General features: G+C 37.6%; 1 protein-coding gene across 1 annotated transcript in view; it reads left to right on the forward strand.

The window, feature by feature from the left end:
- Positions 1 to 16,605, forward strand: part of CCDC148 (coiled-coil domain containing 148) — a 396,419-nt gene that overhangs the window by 113,712 nt on the left and 266,102 nt on the right. Inside the window, exon 4 of the mRNA XM_006872045.1 lies at positions 9,183 to 9,286. Within this exon, the coding sequence (XP_006872107.1) occupies positions 9,183 to 9,286 (104 nt within the window). The remainder of the gene's footprint in view (positions 1 to 9,182; positions 9,287 to 16,605) is intronic.

Below are 16,605 nucleotides of genomic sequence, written 5' to 3' on the forward strand. Positions count from 1 at the left end.
GAACAATGGATACATTTGCAGTATGGTGTTGGTGAAGAATGTTGTAAGTACCAGGGACTTCTGGGAGAACAAACAAATCTTAAATTTTTTTCTGAGGCTTGAATTTTTCTTCAGTTCTTGAGAAATGCTTTGAAGCGATTATGGAGAAGCTTCATGTCTCACATTTCGGATATGTTGTAAGGAGAGACAAAGGGAGCCCTGGTATCTTATTGGTTATTCATTGGGCAGTTAAGTGCAAGGTCAGCAGTTCAAATCTACCAGCTGTTCTGCAGGAGATAGATTAGGCTTTTTGCTCTTGTAAAGAAAGGTTTACAGCCTCGGAAACCCTAATACAGGGTCACTATGAGTCGGAACCAACCTGATGGCACACCACCACCCAAGGAGGGACCAATCCCTGGAAAAGGACATCATGCTTAGTAAAATGGAGTGTCAGTGAAAAAGAGGAAGACCACCCAAGGAGATTCATTGACACAGTGATAAAAACAATGGGATCAAAAGTTAAAATTTTGAGGATGGTGAGGGACAGGGCAGTGTTTCGTTCTGTTGAGTGTAGGGGTTTCTATGAGTGGGAAGCAACCTTGACAGCACCTAACTAGCTAATAAGCACCTAATAGCTAACTACAGCATCCTGGTGGTGGCACTGGATTACATATGAGCAACTGATGATCTGTTCCACAATCTGACGCTGGCATTATTTTGGCTGATGATATTTAACTTTTCCACCATTTCTTCCTATAGATGTAGTCAATTTGATTCCTGTGTATGACTTATGTGTATAGTAGCCTTTTATGGGTGCTTTAAAAGTTTTTATTGTGAATTGAATGATAATTTTCATGGGAGAATATCAGGTTCATACTCATCCTATTCTGTTTCATTGCAATGATTACAATCCTCTCTGTGCATCATCATTCAGCAGTATTTGCTTCTATTCCCACTGTTTAAAAAATTTATTTTGATGTACCAAAAAACATGCAGGGATAGATATATAATCATTTAAACAACCAAAGAGCACATTCTACAAGCCTGCCTCCTGGCCGCCAGTATCAAGCCTTTCTCTTTCCAAGAGTCTAGAGTCCTCAGGTACTCTATCTCTCCATGTCATCATCTCTGCTTCCACGTCTGGTGTTGCTGCTTCTCTGGATAGGGTCTCACATTACACTCATGCTCTTCTCCCCTTTTATGTTGTTTTAAAAAGATATTTGCCATGAGTAAGTCACGGGTCTTGGGCTCATCTTCTGGGACTATATCTGACAAAGTTGGAATGCTATTAACAAGGTTTTCAGTAGCTAATCATTCAGAAGTAGTCTGTCTCTCATTATTCCACTGAAAGGTCAATGGTTCAAACCTACCAGCCTCTCCTTAGAAACCCTATACTGGGTGGCTATGAGTCAGAACTGACTCGATGGCACCTAACAACAACAACAGCATTAGTCAGGAAGCTCCACTGAAACCCGTCTACCATGGTTGGTCTGCTGGTATTGAAGAACTTCCAGCATCACAGCAGCATGCAAGTCACCACAGTACGACAAACCTACAGATGAATGGTGGATTTTGTCCATAGCATAAAATAATTCAGGAAAAAGCTTTTGTTACTAATTTTATCAAAATTACTTTGTACCTGGGATTCATAGCTTAGCAAATCTCAAAAATCTTTCAGTCATCAACAACTGGGAATTGTTGGCAGTCTATAACAATCATTTTGACAAGCAGTTTTTATTGTTGTTGTTGTTGTTGTTTAATGCTTTTATTTTGAATTGAGTGAAAGTTTACACGGGAGAACATTGGTTTTGCACTTAACCAATTGTATTTTGTTTCAGTACAATTACAATCCCCTCCATGCGCCATTGGTTAACAGTATTTGCCTCTATTCTCCCCCTTTAAAAAAAATTTTTTTTTAATGTACACAAAAACACTCAGGGATATACAATCATTTAAACAGCCAAAGGACACATTTTGCAAGCCAGCCTTCTGCCCGTCAGCACACAGCCTTTCTTTTTCCATGAGTCTAGAGCCCTCAACTGCTCTGTCTCTCCATACCATCACCTCTGTCTCTATCTTTGATGTCGCTGCTTGATAAGCTTTTTGCTCACATTTTAAGCCTGCATAGATTTTGTAACTATAAGGAACTGCCACTGAAAGCATATTTAAAATGCCTGTTGCTTTGAATTTTGATTGTTGTTGTTGTTAAGTGTTTTTGAGTTAGTTCCAGTTCTGACTCATAGCAACTCTATATAGGGTTTCCAAGGAGCATCTGGTGGGATTGAACTGCCAGTCTTGTGGTTAGCAGTCCAGTGCATATTATAAAGTGCCACACCAGAACTCCTTGAATTTTGGTTAGTGAGAATAAAATGTGTTTGGGTGCGTCATCATTCTTTAACACTTTCTTCAAATTTTCTTCATACTGTTTTCTTTTTTTAATACATATCTAGATTAAGGAGTTTTCCCTTTTCCTTTAATTCAGAGGTGGCGAGTTGACATTTTACTTTTAATTTATTCTTGTATGATGTGAACAATTCTCATAAAGAGCTTTTACTTGAGAGACTCATGGCTTAGATGGAATTAAATAACTGGAAATTGGATATAATTCTTGAATTTTATTATGCTTAATGTTTTGAATGCCAGAATACCAAGTGGTCTACACTTATTAGAATTCTGACTATATTAACTGTTATTCTGACTCATATTTAAAACAATTTTTTAAATAAAATATGCATTGACATGAAAAGAATATATTGGTTTTCCTCTGTTGGTGTTGTAGGATAATCATTGGACTTCTAATTGCAAGGCTGGTGGTTGAAATCAACCAATTGCTCTTTGGAAACCCTGTACAGGGTTGCTATGAGTCAGAACCAACTTGACAGCACTTAACAACAACATAGCTAACACATTCTCTCTTAATATTTGTATTTCTTATTTATTTAATGATTCAAAATTGCTCATTCTTTGCACATGAAATTAACATCTTTATAATTACTGTTAATTATTAATACTTTACTAAATATGCACTGACTTAAATTGAATGACATAATTTTAACATTTAAAGCACATAAGGAGATTTTCAATTCTAGTTATGTCTATAATAATTAACTATCAGAAAACAAATTGCCAATGTTATTGTTAACTAATAAAAATGAACAATAAGCTGAAAATAATGGTCTTATTTGCATTACTGATACTGTTATACTGATTATGTAATGGCCACTAGTGTAATCACTATGACATTGATTTTGTACAAGTTCTGAGATACCAAATATGACTCTGAAGTAAACCCATAAATATTTCTTTATACGTCTCTAAAGGAATGCTGGTGGTGTTGCTTGTGTGTCATCAAGTCAGGTACGATTAATAATGACCTTGTATAGGGTTTCTGAGGCTATAGTTGGAGTTCAAACCCAACAATCGCTCCTTGGAAACCCTAAACAGGTTGCTGTGAGTTAGAACTGACTTGAAAGCACTTAATAACAACAACAAAAATAACAAACCTTTGCAAGAGCAGAAAGCCTCATTCTCCCTCTGAACGGCTGTAGATTCCAACTGCTGACCTTGTGGTTAACATTCCAATTAGTAACCCACTACACTACTAGGGGTCCTTTTAAAAGAATGTTGTTGTTGTTAAGTGCAGTCCGGTTGGCTCCAACTCATAGCTACCCTGGATAGGGTTTCTCGGAGTGCCTGGTGGGTTTGAATGCCTACCTTTTGCCTCAAACTGACTTTGAGGTCCAGCACAAATTCATTAATCTGTAGTGCCACACCAGGACTCCACAACTTTTTAAAATGAGCCCTGCAATTCTATTACTGTATCAAATATGTTAATAATGTCTTAAGTTTCAAATACGCTGTCAGTGCTATTTGTCTAAAAATATTAGAAAGAAAGAAAAGATCAAAATGGATGTCAGAAGAGACACTGAAACTTGCTCTCCAGTGTAGAGATGCTAAAGCAAATGGAAGAAATGAGGTAAAGAGCTGAACAGAAAATTTCAAAGGTCAGCTTGAGAAGACAAAGTCTAATATTACAACAAAATGTGCCAAGATCTGGAATCAAAACCAAAAAGGAAGAACATGCTCAGCATTTGTCAAACTGGGGGAACTGAAGAAAAAACTCAAGCCTTGACTTTTGTTATTGAAGGAATCTCTGGGCAAATTATTGAATGATGCAGAAAGCATCAAGAGAAGATGGAAGGAATACACAGAGTCACTGTACCAAAAAGAAATGGTTAATGTTCATCCATTTCAAGGGGTAGCATAGGATCAAGAGCCAAATTTGCTGAAGGAGGAAGTCCAAGGTGCACTGAAGGAATTGGCAAAGAACAAGGCACCAGAATTTGATGGAATAAAAATTGAAATCTTTCAAGAAAGTGAGGCGGCACAGGAGGCACTCACTCATCTCTGCCAAGAAATTTGGAAGACAACTATCTGTCCAACTGATTGGAAGAGATCCGTATTTGTGCCCATTCCAAAGAGAGGTGACCCAACAGAATGTGGAAATCATTGGACAGGTGTCACTGGTGTTTCTTTGTATTTTGTATTTTCAGTAAATTGGTAGTTTTATCTTGAGATTTGCTCAGATTCAGATTAAAACAATTCTGGCAAGAACTCTTAATGATGTAATTTTTCTGCTGTTGTCTTTTACTTGTACAAATAATATGAGAATAGGTTGTGTATATATCTTTTTAAACTTTTGCCAAAACAGCTTTCAGATAGATTTCTAAATGTGAGCCTATTAGGTCAAAAGGTAACTTAATATGAAATTTTGCTATACATCTCCAAATTCCTTTTACAAAGTTTATATTTTTTGGTATTCCCGCCAACAATGTAAGAGAGACAGTGCTTCTATGCAGCCTCACAAAACGTGCTTTGTTCAACATTTGAGTTTTTTCCAACCTGACAGATGAGAAATTTCATCTCAGAGTAGTTGTTTTCTTTCCTTTTTTAAAATGTGAATATTACTTTATTGAGATATAATTCACATACAATAAAATGTATAAATCTTAAGTCTACCATTCAATGAATTTTGAAAAATGTATACAAACATCTTACCAACACAAACTACCCACTAGTCATTGAGGTTTATATGTAAAGATGGAACCTCTTGACCAAAAAGGTGTTCATGGCAATTGAAGAAGTCTAGTTGGAGTTTCATTGTCTGAGACTATCACAATAAACTACATATAGGAATCCATTGATTTCCAATTCTTTTATGAATTTAATATTTTAATTATTTTTCTAAACAGTTTAAATTAATATGCACTTTATAGAAATCACTATCCACTTTAAATTTTAAAAGTATGTTTACTGATCCATATGACATATTTATGATCCCAGTATCATAAATTTATGATCCCAGTATCCTAAATTGGAATCACCCAGAAACCTCTCTATTGGTAAAGATACCATTTTAAATCTCTTTTGTTCTTCAGTTATGCTCTGATGATAGAAGTAGGATCAGTGAGTGAATTTACAAAAATCAGGATGTTCTGAAATATATTAGAAGTGTCTAGTGAAAGTCAGTGGATTTATTTTGACTTTTATAGTTGACTTAATTGGCCTTTCTCTAGGACCAAAGGAAGAATCATTGATTTTTTTAAAAAAACACAACTATAGAAATGTGTCCAAATCTTCCCACAGTGTGTTTTAATTTTTTTATGTATAACATGAACCAAATATGTCAAAGAAATCTAATTTTAAAAGTTTTATCTCTTGCAACAAACTTTAAAAACTATTGGTGTCAAATTGTTGGAATGAGTTAAAAGTAAATATTGGTGATGGTGGTGGTTATGTGCTATGGAATCACTTCCAACTCATAGTGACCCTGCATAGGGTTTCCAAGGCTGTAAATCTTTAAGGGAGCAGAAAGCCTCATCTTTGTCCCATGGAACCACTGGTAGTTTCAAATTTCTGACCGTGAGGTTAGCAGCCTGACTCGTAACCACTACACTACCAGAGTTCCTTAAAAGTAAATATTAGAGTGTTATATTTTAGGAATACTGTACACTTTTTTTTTTTATGAAGCTAAATGGCAATTGTAAATGCTCTTCTGCAATGTCCTGTACTTATTAAGTACATTTTCTTCCTAAATCTTATCATTGTGACACTCTTCAAACCTCTTGATGAAAGATTTACTTTGTTTTTTCATTTCCTTTATTTCAGTGATCTTTGGATTGCTTTGTTTTCTTCTAGCTCTAATCTTAAATCAGTAAGTAGAGCAGCAGAAAAATAAACTCAAGGTTAAGGTAATCAGTAAATGACAGTGTGATACTGCATTATAAAGATTCTGTTTTAGAACTGGCCTTCTAAAGAATTTATATCTCAGTATTGATCTGTTAAAACTTTCAGGATATTAAGTATTCTAGTAACAGAGAACATATTCATATATGTAGTTCATCAAGTTTCTGGTTTAAGAATAGCACTTTTGTAGATGTTAAAAAATATTAGTACGGAACACATAAGTTCAAAATATCAGCCAGAGTTTAACCAGGAAACAAGTATCACCTGAGTATTTAAAGTAGAGGGCTCTTTAATGTGGGGAAATGATGATAAAATAAATAGCTGAGAGGCCAAACAGATGTTGGTGGAGCAATACAGAGGGGTTAAAAGCAGCAAGCAGCCTCTGCCACTTAGGTCAGAGGGACACAGGGAAAAGCATGTGTTATCTAACATCCCATGTGCCGAGGTTTCCCAGAGATAGTTGGAATTGTCGAACTGTCTAGAGAAGGATGGAGCAATGGAGAGAAAGCAGATGTTTCTGGAGACCCCTCTAAAGCCAAAGACAGAAGTGCAGTAATCCTGTGGCTTCATCCTCCCTCCTTCCTTTCAGGTGTCCCAACATCATTGTCTTCCCTAGGCTGAACCCAGTTGGAAGCCAACTGATAGGGGCACCTACCAAACACTGCCTGCTCTGAGATGTGGCACAAATCACAGACATGGCCAAGAATTGGATCTGAAAGTAGACAAGAACAGGTCATAAAACTTTCCACCAGAAACCCCAAAACACCAAAATATTCTTAAAAGTAATAAAATTTTGGGGGAAATTAATTCAAAATTTGGATTTCTGCCTTACATGACTTCTCATTATTTCTCTGTTGTTGTTCTTCTTCTTAAGTACCGTGGAGTCGGTTCTGACTCATAGTGACCCTGCACAGGGTTTCCGAGGCTGTAAATCTTTTTTTTTTCTTTAATGTTTTATTGTGAATTATGTGATAGTTTACATGGGAGAACATTAGTTTTACATTCATTCTGTTGTATAATTGTCTCATTGCCATGGTTACAATTCCCACCATGCAATCCTTCCCCCGTATCCTCCAGGTCTTCAGCACACAGTCGCTCTCCCTCTCTGGATCTAAAGTGTCCAGCTGCCCCATCGCTCCAAGTCATCATCTCTGGCTCCATTTCAGGCATCACTGCTTCTCTGGGTAGGGTCCCGCTCTCTGCTCTTCTCCCTTGATGGTCCTAGGGACCTCTGCTCCTAGACTGAAAAGTTAATCACTCCCCTCCTTGCTATAAAACGTCTATCTTTACATTTCCAACTCTCACAATCAGTCCTGATAACAATTATTCACTACTGTATCACAAGAGACCCGTCTGCATTTCATTGCATCAGCCCCGCCTAGTCAGATTGAATACTACTCACTGGAGATTCTACCTTCCTCCAGGCCCTCTGGATCTAGGTTCCCTCTTGAAAGCTTGTAAGCCAGTCACTTCTTGCCTTTGTAGCCCCCCCACCCCCCATTTTGGGTAGCCAATATCCAAGTTGCCCATCCCTGTCTAATCTGTGTGTGGAGAGTATGGGAATGATTCTTGCTGTAAGGACTTGTTCCCTCTTTTGAGCTACTGCTTCCATAGGTGTAGGTCAAGTTCATCAAATTGTTTGAGAATACTTTTTTTTTTTTCCCCCTCTTCTTTTTACTTCTGGTTGAGCTCTGATCATCCAGTCACTGAAGCCAGGATAAGTGGGTATTATCTGCAAGTGTGGGTGTTCTTATGCATATGTCCTCTCTTCTTATCAGCTGGATGCTTCACTCTCCACTCTAGTCCTCTGTGGCTATGTCACTGACTCTGGGCCCAAGAGTCCTCAGGTCTTGCCACACTGCTGGCCAACCAGGTCTTCACCCGGGTTCACAGAAGTCTATTGAATGTTGTAGGGCTTAGCTCACCACTTCATTACTGTTTTTCCCTCACTTCCCCTTATCGGTGTCGAGTGTGGTCACCAATCACAGCGTGCATTCCCATTGAGTCTTAGTCTTGGAAGGGGGTTTGCACTGAGGGGACCAGACCACTTGCCTTGATGTTTCCTGAACAAGCAAGTTGCTTGTTCTTGTAGTAACAGTTGGTCTGCCTATGTTGTTTTATATTTTTCCTGTAGGTCTTTCTTGGCTGTAAATCTTTAGGAGAGCAGAAAGCTTCATCTTTCTCCTGCAGAACGGTTGGTAGTTTCAAATTGCCGACCTTGAGGCTAGCAGCCTGATTCGTAACCACTATGGTACAAGAACTCCTTTCTTTGTTGTTAAGTACCCTCAAATAAATATTTGCCTATACACTTCAAAAAAAATTTTTTTTTAATTTACAACATCATAGAATTGAAAGATTAAAATGGTGTATTCATGGGCTAAAGCCAGGCCTTTCAACAACATATCCAGTGACTTTTTGCCATTTCAAATGCAGGGATCAGATAAAGATCTCCATGGGGGTAAAGAGCACTTGGACCAGCAATCCTGAACACCAAGGTTTTAATTGTGATTCTGAAGTTTATCAGCCTGACCAAGTCTTTCTAACTTAAATGTCTTCATCTATGAAATGGTAATAATGATGTCCATTGTTCCTCATGGGAAAATGTGCCAAAATGGGAGGAAGTTTATAGAAAGCTCTTGAAGAAAATGTGGGAGCTGTGTGAATTAAGGAATTATTTATTGTATGTGTTGAAAATAGAATTACTCCATCTTTCGTTTCATGAATGCTTTAAAAGCAATACTTAAGTTTGTCAGCATTTCAAATGATTTTCTCTTTTCCTTCCTGGCTTTTAGCTTAATATAATGTTTGGTTTAGGTGGATTTTGTATTACAAGATGAATTAGTAAGGATTGAAAACAGCAAACTATTCATTTTAGAAAACGTAGATGAAAGATTTCTTTTGGGAAAAACACATTTTAAATTATTGAAGCTGTTCCTCTTTTGTTCCTCTAAATCTAGATCAAAAAAGCAGTACAGGCTTCAAAGAACTCTAAAGAGCTAACACTAATCAAACAACACAAGCAAGTGTGGTGGCAAGAACACCAAAGACTAAATGAACTCAGGTAAGAACTGGGGGAAATCTCAATATGAACACATCAAAATTATTAAAAATTATACTCTCCAATAAGATGCTCTATAACTTTCAATGTTAATTAAACCAGTATAATCAGAATTTAAAATTGTAGTTTGAACATGAGTCAAATTAAAGGCCTGTCATTTTATCAGTTTAATATGGAATCCAGTGACTATTAATGTGGATTTTACTTCTCTTAAGACAAAAGTTAATCTTCGTTTTCTTTTAATCACTGCCCTTCCTACATGCACATTTCCACATAATGCCAAATTTTTAAATAATAATATGGCCTTTGGAACCTAAACATGTTGATAACCATGTACTTATTTTCTTGTTTACATTAATCATTTGAAGGCATTATTTTTAAAGTATCATCTTTAAACAGAAGACATGATGGAAATATACCAGTTAAGTGTTTGGCAATGTATTTGTATCTATAAAGATCACATTGAGATCAGTATTGAGACTGCATGACTCACAACACCAGAAAACTTTCTCTCTCTTCTCTTCCTGAACTGACTACTTTAGCCAATGATTTTAAGACTTCCTTCTTCATGATGAACTCATGTGGGACAGATTCTTTCTAGGTAGAGAAGTGACTCAAGAAGCTGAGTTACTTCATATGGCTCTTCTGACTATAGTCTTTGTAACTCCCACCAAGCAAAATTTTTTCCTGGTGGGTCCGGGTAATAGGAAGGTAGGAGACAGTGCTGATAGGATTATATGATTTAGTTGTGAGTATTAACAGGGTTAATTGTGATTGTAAAATCTTGCAACTCTAACGTGAGTATAAAATGAGCCATTTCAGAAGTAGATAGAGGGAAGGAGAAGTGCCAGCACCATCAAAAAAGAAGATCTAGGAGTGGACCTAAGATCCCCGTACATTGCACCTCCTCCATCCAGGAGACAGAGCTATGATGCCGGAGGAGTACCAGAGGATGAGGCAGAGTGATGGGCTTCCTGCCCAAGGGACAAATCAAGCTGAGTGCCTTTGGGCAGGAATGTGGTACCTCCAAGCACTTATTTTGGGAGCTAGGTTTCCTGACCCCTGGAGCTAGAGCTGAGTGCCTTCAGGCTTTGGTTTAGAGTGAAGTGGAGTGTCCTGTGGACATTTATTAGCAGCCCTAAAAGAGCTTCGTAACACTGCCCCAACAGGCCAAGGGGCCGAGAGCCAGAGAGGCCTGCCTGTGAACATAGCTGCAGAGAGGTTGTTCCGACTGGGAGAATTGTGCCCTAAGCATTTCTGACTCTGAATTGTAATCCAATAAAATGCAGAAATTATCAGACAGTACCATTATAACTTGCAAATAAAATTTTGCTAAAGATAATTTAAAAATGATAGCAACAGTACACTGGCAGGGGCTGCCAGCAGTTCAAGCCGGATTCAGACAATGGTATAGAACCAGGGATATCATTGTTGATGTCAGCTGGATCTTGGCTGAAAGCAGAGAATACAAGAAAGATGTTTACCTGTGCTTTATTGACTATACAAAGGCTTTCAACTGTTTGAATCATGACAAGCTATGACCAACATTGCAGTGAATGAGTATTCTGGAACTTCTAGTTGTAGTCACGAGGAACCTGTACATACACCAGGAGGTAGTCATTTGAACAGACCAAGGGGAGACAGAATGGTTTAAAATCAGGAAAGGTGTACATGAGGGATATATTCTTTCACCATACTTAGTCACTCTGCTGTGCTGAGCAAATGATCTGAGAAACTGGAATATATGAAGAAGAACATGGCATCAGGATTAGAGGAAGACTCATTAACAACCTGCAATATGAAGATGATACAACCTTGCTTGCTGAAAGTGAAGAGAACTTAAAACCCTTACTGATGATCAACAATCATAGTCTTCAGTGTGGGTTGCACCTTACTGTAAAGATAACAAAAATCATCACCACTGAATCAACAAGTAACATCATGATAAATGTAGAAAGGATTGAAATTATCGAAGACTTCATTTTGCTTGGATTCACTATCAACACATATGGAAACAGCAGTCAAGAAATCAAATGACATATTGTATTAGGCAAATCTGCTGCACACAAATTCTTTAGTGTTCAAGAGCAAAGATGTCATCTGAGAATTAAGGTGCACCTGACCCAAGCCATGGTATATGCATGTGAATATTGGACACTGAATAAGGAAGATTGTAGTAGAATTGATGAATGTAAGTGATGATGTTGGAAAAGAGTATTAAAAGCATGATGGACTGCCACAAAAACAAACAAATCTATGTTAGAAAAGTACAGTCAGAATGCTCCTTTGAAGCCTGAATGATGATATTTCACCTCTCATGTGTCAGATATATTATCAGGAGGAACCAGTCCCTGGAGAAGGACATCATGCTAGGTAAAGTCGAGGGTCAGTGAAAAAGAGAAAGACCCCCAATGATATGGATTGGCACAGTGGCAACAGCAATGGGCACAAGCTTAATAAAATTGTAAGGATGGCACAGGACCGGGCAGTGTTTTGTTCTGTTGTGCATAAGGTCACTGATTGTAGAAATAGACTCCACAGTACCTAACAACAACAACAACAAACTTACCTAATAAACTCTTTAACTGTGAACATTGTGTCTGAGTTCTGTGTGGACATTGCAATGAATTACTGAACACAGCTGAAAAGAGAGTGATGTGAGAAGAATGATTGGGGCCATTTTTAACCAGGTGCCAAGCCATCAGGGCTGCTTGTTGGAGGGTGTTAGCATCTGCTTTAACTTACCTGGTATCCTAATGTTTTTGCAAATCTCCAGGCTGTTTCATTTCTGAAGTTTCCACACAGTCTTTTTCTGCTTTTCATGATCTGTATCCCTTTAATTATTATTTGCTTAAGTGGCTCTGGCTGTAATTGTCTCCTGCACTCATGTTTCACTTTTTCTACTCACTGATATTGCTAATAATTAAATGGTGATGGCAGCCTGGAAATACCAGATAGGGCTGTGTGTTTTTGTTTTTTTTTTTATATTCTAAGAAGACTGACTCTACACGTAGAATTTTGGCATAATCTTGGAAGGATGGGAACCTGTGCTGAAAGTGGACACTTGATGGCTCAAAAATACTCTTCAGTAAGTTGACTTCCTGCCGGTGATTGTGTTGTACCTGATATATCTAGGAAGTAGGTTAATACAAGCACACTTCAAAAAGATAATGGCATTTAAAAGATAACAGAATATTTCCACTTAGTTTTTTGAAGTCTCCTTGTATGTCATCTGCACAAATACTTGCACAGGAATTTAGGATGTCATTGCTTATGTGAGAACATGCCAGCGGCACTGGCAAAATAGCTTTATGTGCTCCTTAAAATGGCAGATTTGGACATGAAAATAATTTGAATAGTCGCCCCCTCTTCAGATCTGAAAGACGTTGTATGTGCTGTAGAGCTCCAACTTTGCGAAAACCTGGGAACTAGTCTAGCATGATGAACAATCAGGGTTTTGTTTTCCAAAGTCACCATGTTTAAGACCCTTTCTATCTGTGTTTCCTAAATCATATTCCATAAAACATTACTATTCTTCAACATATATAATGAGTTTCATTATCAGATAGATGAGGGAAACATTTTCTATTTCATTCCCTTCATGGAGAACCTTAATGTACTTTAGCATAGTATATTTTCTGAGAAATCCCGAACTATCCAAATTTGTATCATTTTGTTTATATACATGATCATATCATTTTCATATTGAGATAGTTTTGCTTTTTCTCTTTTTAATCTGGATGTCTTTTATTTGTTTTCCTTTCTTTTTTGCCTAATTAGCCTGACTAGAATGTTGAATCGAATTTGTAAGAGCAGACATCTTTTGTTGGTCTTGTTGTTCCTGATCATAGGTGGGAAGTATCCAATTGTTCACAATTACGTATGAGGTTGACTAGGGGATTTTCATAGATGGCATTTACCAGGTCAGGGAAGTAATCTTTGATTCCTAGTTTGTTCAATGTTTCGATTCTGAAATGTGTTGGATTTTGTCAAATGCTTTTTCTGTGTCTACTAAGACATCCTGTGATTTCTGTTTCTTATTTTATTGATGATATATATTTCATTAATTGATTTTTATTTGCTAAACCAGTATTGAAATCTGATAAATCCTACTTGGTCATGGTACATAATTCTTTTTTATATGATAATTGGATTTGGTTTGCTAATATTTTTTTGAGGATTTTGTACATTTATATTTGTAAGAGATATTGGTCTGTAGTTGATTCTTTGTTTTAATCTTGTGGCATCTTTATTTGAGTAATGCTGACTTCATAAAGAGAGTTGGGTATGCTCCCCCTCTTTAATTTTTTAAATAGATTTTGAGAAATTGATATTATTTGTTTTTAAAATATTTGATATAGTTAAACGGCGAAGACTTCTGTGCTCAGATTTTTCTTTATGGGCAATTTGTTGTTGTTGTTGAAATTGCTACTTTGATCTCTTTACTTATTATGTTGTTGTTAAGTGCCATCGAGTTGGTTCTGACCCATAGCAACCCTGTGTAGTGTTTCCGAGGAGCGACTGGTAAGTTTGAACTGCCGGTCCTGCAGTTCGAATGGCTTTGCAGCCTGGTTCATTAACCCACAGCGCCACACCAGAACTCCTTACTTGTTATGTTGTTGTTGTTGTCAGATGCCATCGAGTCGGAACCGACTCATAGTGACCCCATGCACAGCAGAACGAAACAATGTCCGATCTTGGGCCAACCCCACCACCGCTGCCACACTTGACGCCATCAATGATGCCACCTGGCTGATCCGTCTCGTTGGGGGTCTTCCTCTTTTTCTCTGACCCTCCACCTTACCCAGCATGACATCCTTCTCCAGCGACTGTTCTCTCCTGACAATATGTCCAAAGTATGAGAGACGAAGCTTAGCCATCCTGGCTTCCAAGGAGCACTCTGGCTGTACTTCTTCCAAAATAGATCTATTGGTTCTTTTGGCAGTCCATGGCACTTTTAGTATTCTCCTCCAACACCACAACTCAAAGGCATCAATTCTACTACGGTTTTCCTTATTCTCTGTCCAGCTTTCACATCCATATGAGGTTATTGAAAGTACCATGGCTTGGGTCAGGCGCACCTTAGACCTCAAGCTTACATCTCTTTAAAAAGTTCCTGTGCAGCAGATTTGCCCAATGCAATACTTCGTCTGATCTCTTGACTGCTGCTTCCACGAGTGTTGATAGTTGATCCAAGAAGAATGAAGTCCTTGACAACTTCAATCTTTTCTCCATTGATAAGAATGTTGTTTATTGGTCCAGTGGTGAGGATTTTTGTTTTTATGACATTGAGATGCAACCCATACTGAAGGCTGTTTTCTTTGATCTTCATCAGTAAATGTTTCAAGTCCTCTTCACTTGTTATAGGTATATTCATATTGGTTATTTCTTGAGTCCATTTTGGTAGTTTATGCCTTTCTAAGAATTTGTCTATTTCATCTAAGTAATTTGAAAGGATTATTTTATAATTCTGGTTTTTGTATAAGGTTGATGGAAATATTCCTCTTTCATTTTTCATTCTAGCAATTAGGGTTTCCTCTAAACTTGCTAATAGCCTGCCCATTTTGTTGATTTTTTTTTTTAAAAAACAAACTTAGTTTTATTGATTTTTCTCCATTGCTTTTTGATTTTCTATTTTATTAATTTATGCTCTAACCTTTGTTATTACCTTTTTTCTGCTCGCTTTACGTGTAGTTGTCTTTTCTTTTTTAAAAATTTTTTTAGCATCTGAAGATGGAAAGGTAAGTTCTTGATTTGAGACTTAGAACTGGTGTGTAGATGCACAGAAACAATTGAATTCATAAGAAATGTTATCAACTTTATGATGCCAAGGGATTTTGGGAGAAGAAAATGTGATACCTGGTTCAAGTGAATGAGCTGATAAGATTTATGCAAGCTTGTACCTTTCACCTGCTTCCACAGCACTGTCCTCTGCAGCCTCCTTCCTTTATCATAACGCCTGTCTGTGTCACATCATAAGTAACTGATCAGCAGAAGTAGGAGTTCCTGAAAGGTTGGTGGTTCAAAATCAATCAGAGATGCCTCAGAAGAAAGTTCTAGTGATCTGCTTCTGAAACATCACAGATTTGAAAACCCCATACAACAGTTTTACTCTGCACACATGGCAGCACCATGAGCCAGAGCTGACTTGATGGCAAATGGTTTGGGTTTTTGTTTGATGGTTTTCTTTTTTGCTGTTTTTTTAGCAGAGATAGGGGAGAGTGAAATCTGCAAAATATTTGTCTTGATGTTGAGATATTTTATATTGAGACAGCATCACATCTGGTGATCTTAAAGTTTTGTGAGTTCATGACGCTAGTGACATATAGGCCCTTGACTCTTCTTTTTTCCTCATCTCCCACCGTTTACATAAAAATTTCCTAAGTGCTTCTGGGCATCCCTACCCTGTATCTTAATACAAGTTTATTGACAAATCCATATATGTTTTCAAACCGCCAACCTTATGTTTCGCAGTTCAGTGCTTATTATATGGAGCCACTGCACTCCTAAATTATCAGTAGATTAAAAAATAATACAAATATTTACGTTGCACATGTCAAATAGAGGAAAAGCTCAAAAGACTCAGCTCTCTATTGTTGTTGTTGAGTGTCATCGAGTCAGTTCCGGCTCCTAGTGACCCTGTACAGGGTTTCTGAGAAGCAACTGGTGAGTTTGAACCACTGACATTGTGGTCCAGTGCCACGCCAGGACTACCAACTCTATTTTATAGAGTCTATAAATATTACTAATAGATTCGAGTTTATCATTTGTAACAGATTGTTCTGGTCACAAATAATCCCATTCTCCTGGGACACATGGGGAAAGTGAGGCCATGGCAAGATGCCTACTCTGTCCTTTAAATGTGGTTAGAATAACTCATTGCAATGGAGAATTTATTCTTGTTTCCAAGTCTACCCTAAAATATTCAAGAAGATGAAGACAATCCTTGCTAATTTGTCAAATTGTGCTCTCTAAAACCCTTACGTGATTTAGTGACCACCTGGGAACCAAAAGAAGGCATAATGAACTCAAACCCTTGCTTCTCTCTCTTCAACCAAAGCAACACCAATTGTATCTGTTTCATACTCCAGATATTGTGGTTTAGTGCCGTGGAGTCGATTCCTACTTATAGAGTTCCAGTATAGGGTTTCTGAGGAGCAACTGGTGAGTTTGAGCCACAGGCCTAGTGGCTCAAACTGGCCTTGAAGTCCTATGCTTATCCTACAGTGCCACACCAGAAGTCCATAACCTGGATATCAGCATAAGATTTAATTTCAAGAAGAAATCTGAATGTTTCAATTAATGTTTTGATGAACTCATTA

This window comes from Chrysochloris asiatica, unplaced genomic scaffold (assembly GCF_000296735.1).
Source record: "Chrysochloris asiatica unplaced genomic scaffold, ChrAsi1.0 scaffold00181, whole genome shotgun sequence".
Classification (NCBI taxonomy): domain Eukaryota; kingdom Metazoa; phylum Chordata; class Mammalia; order Afrosoricida; family Chrysochloridae; genus Chrysochloris; species Chrysochloris asiatica.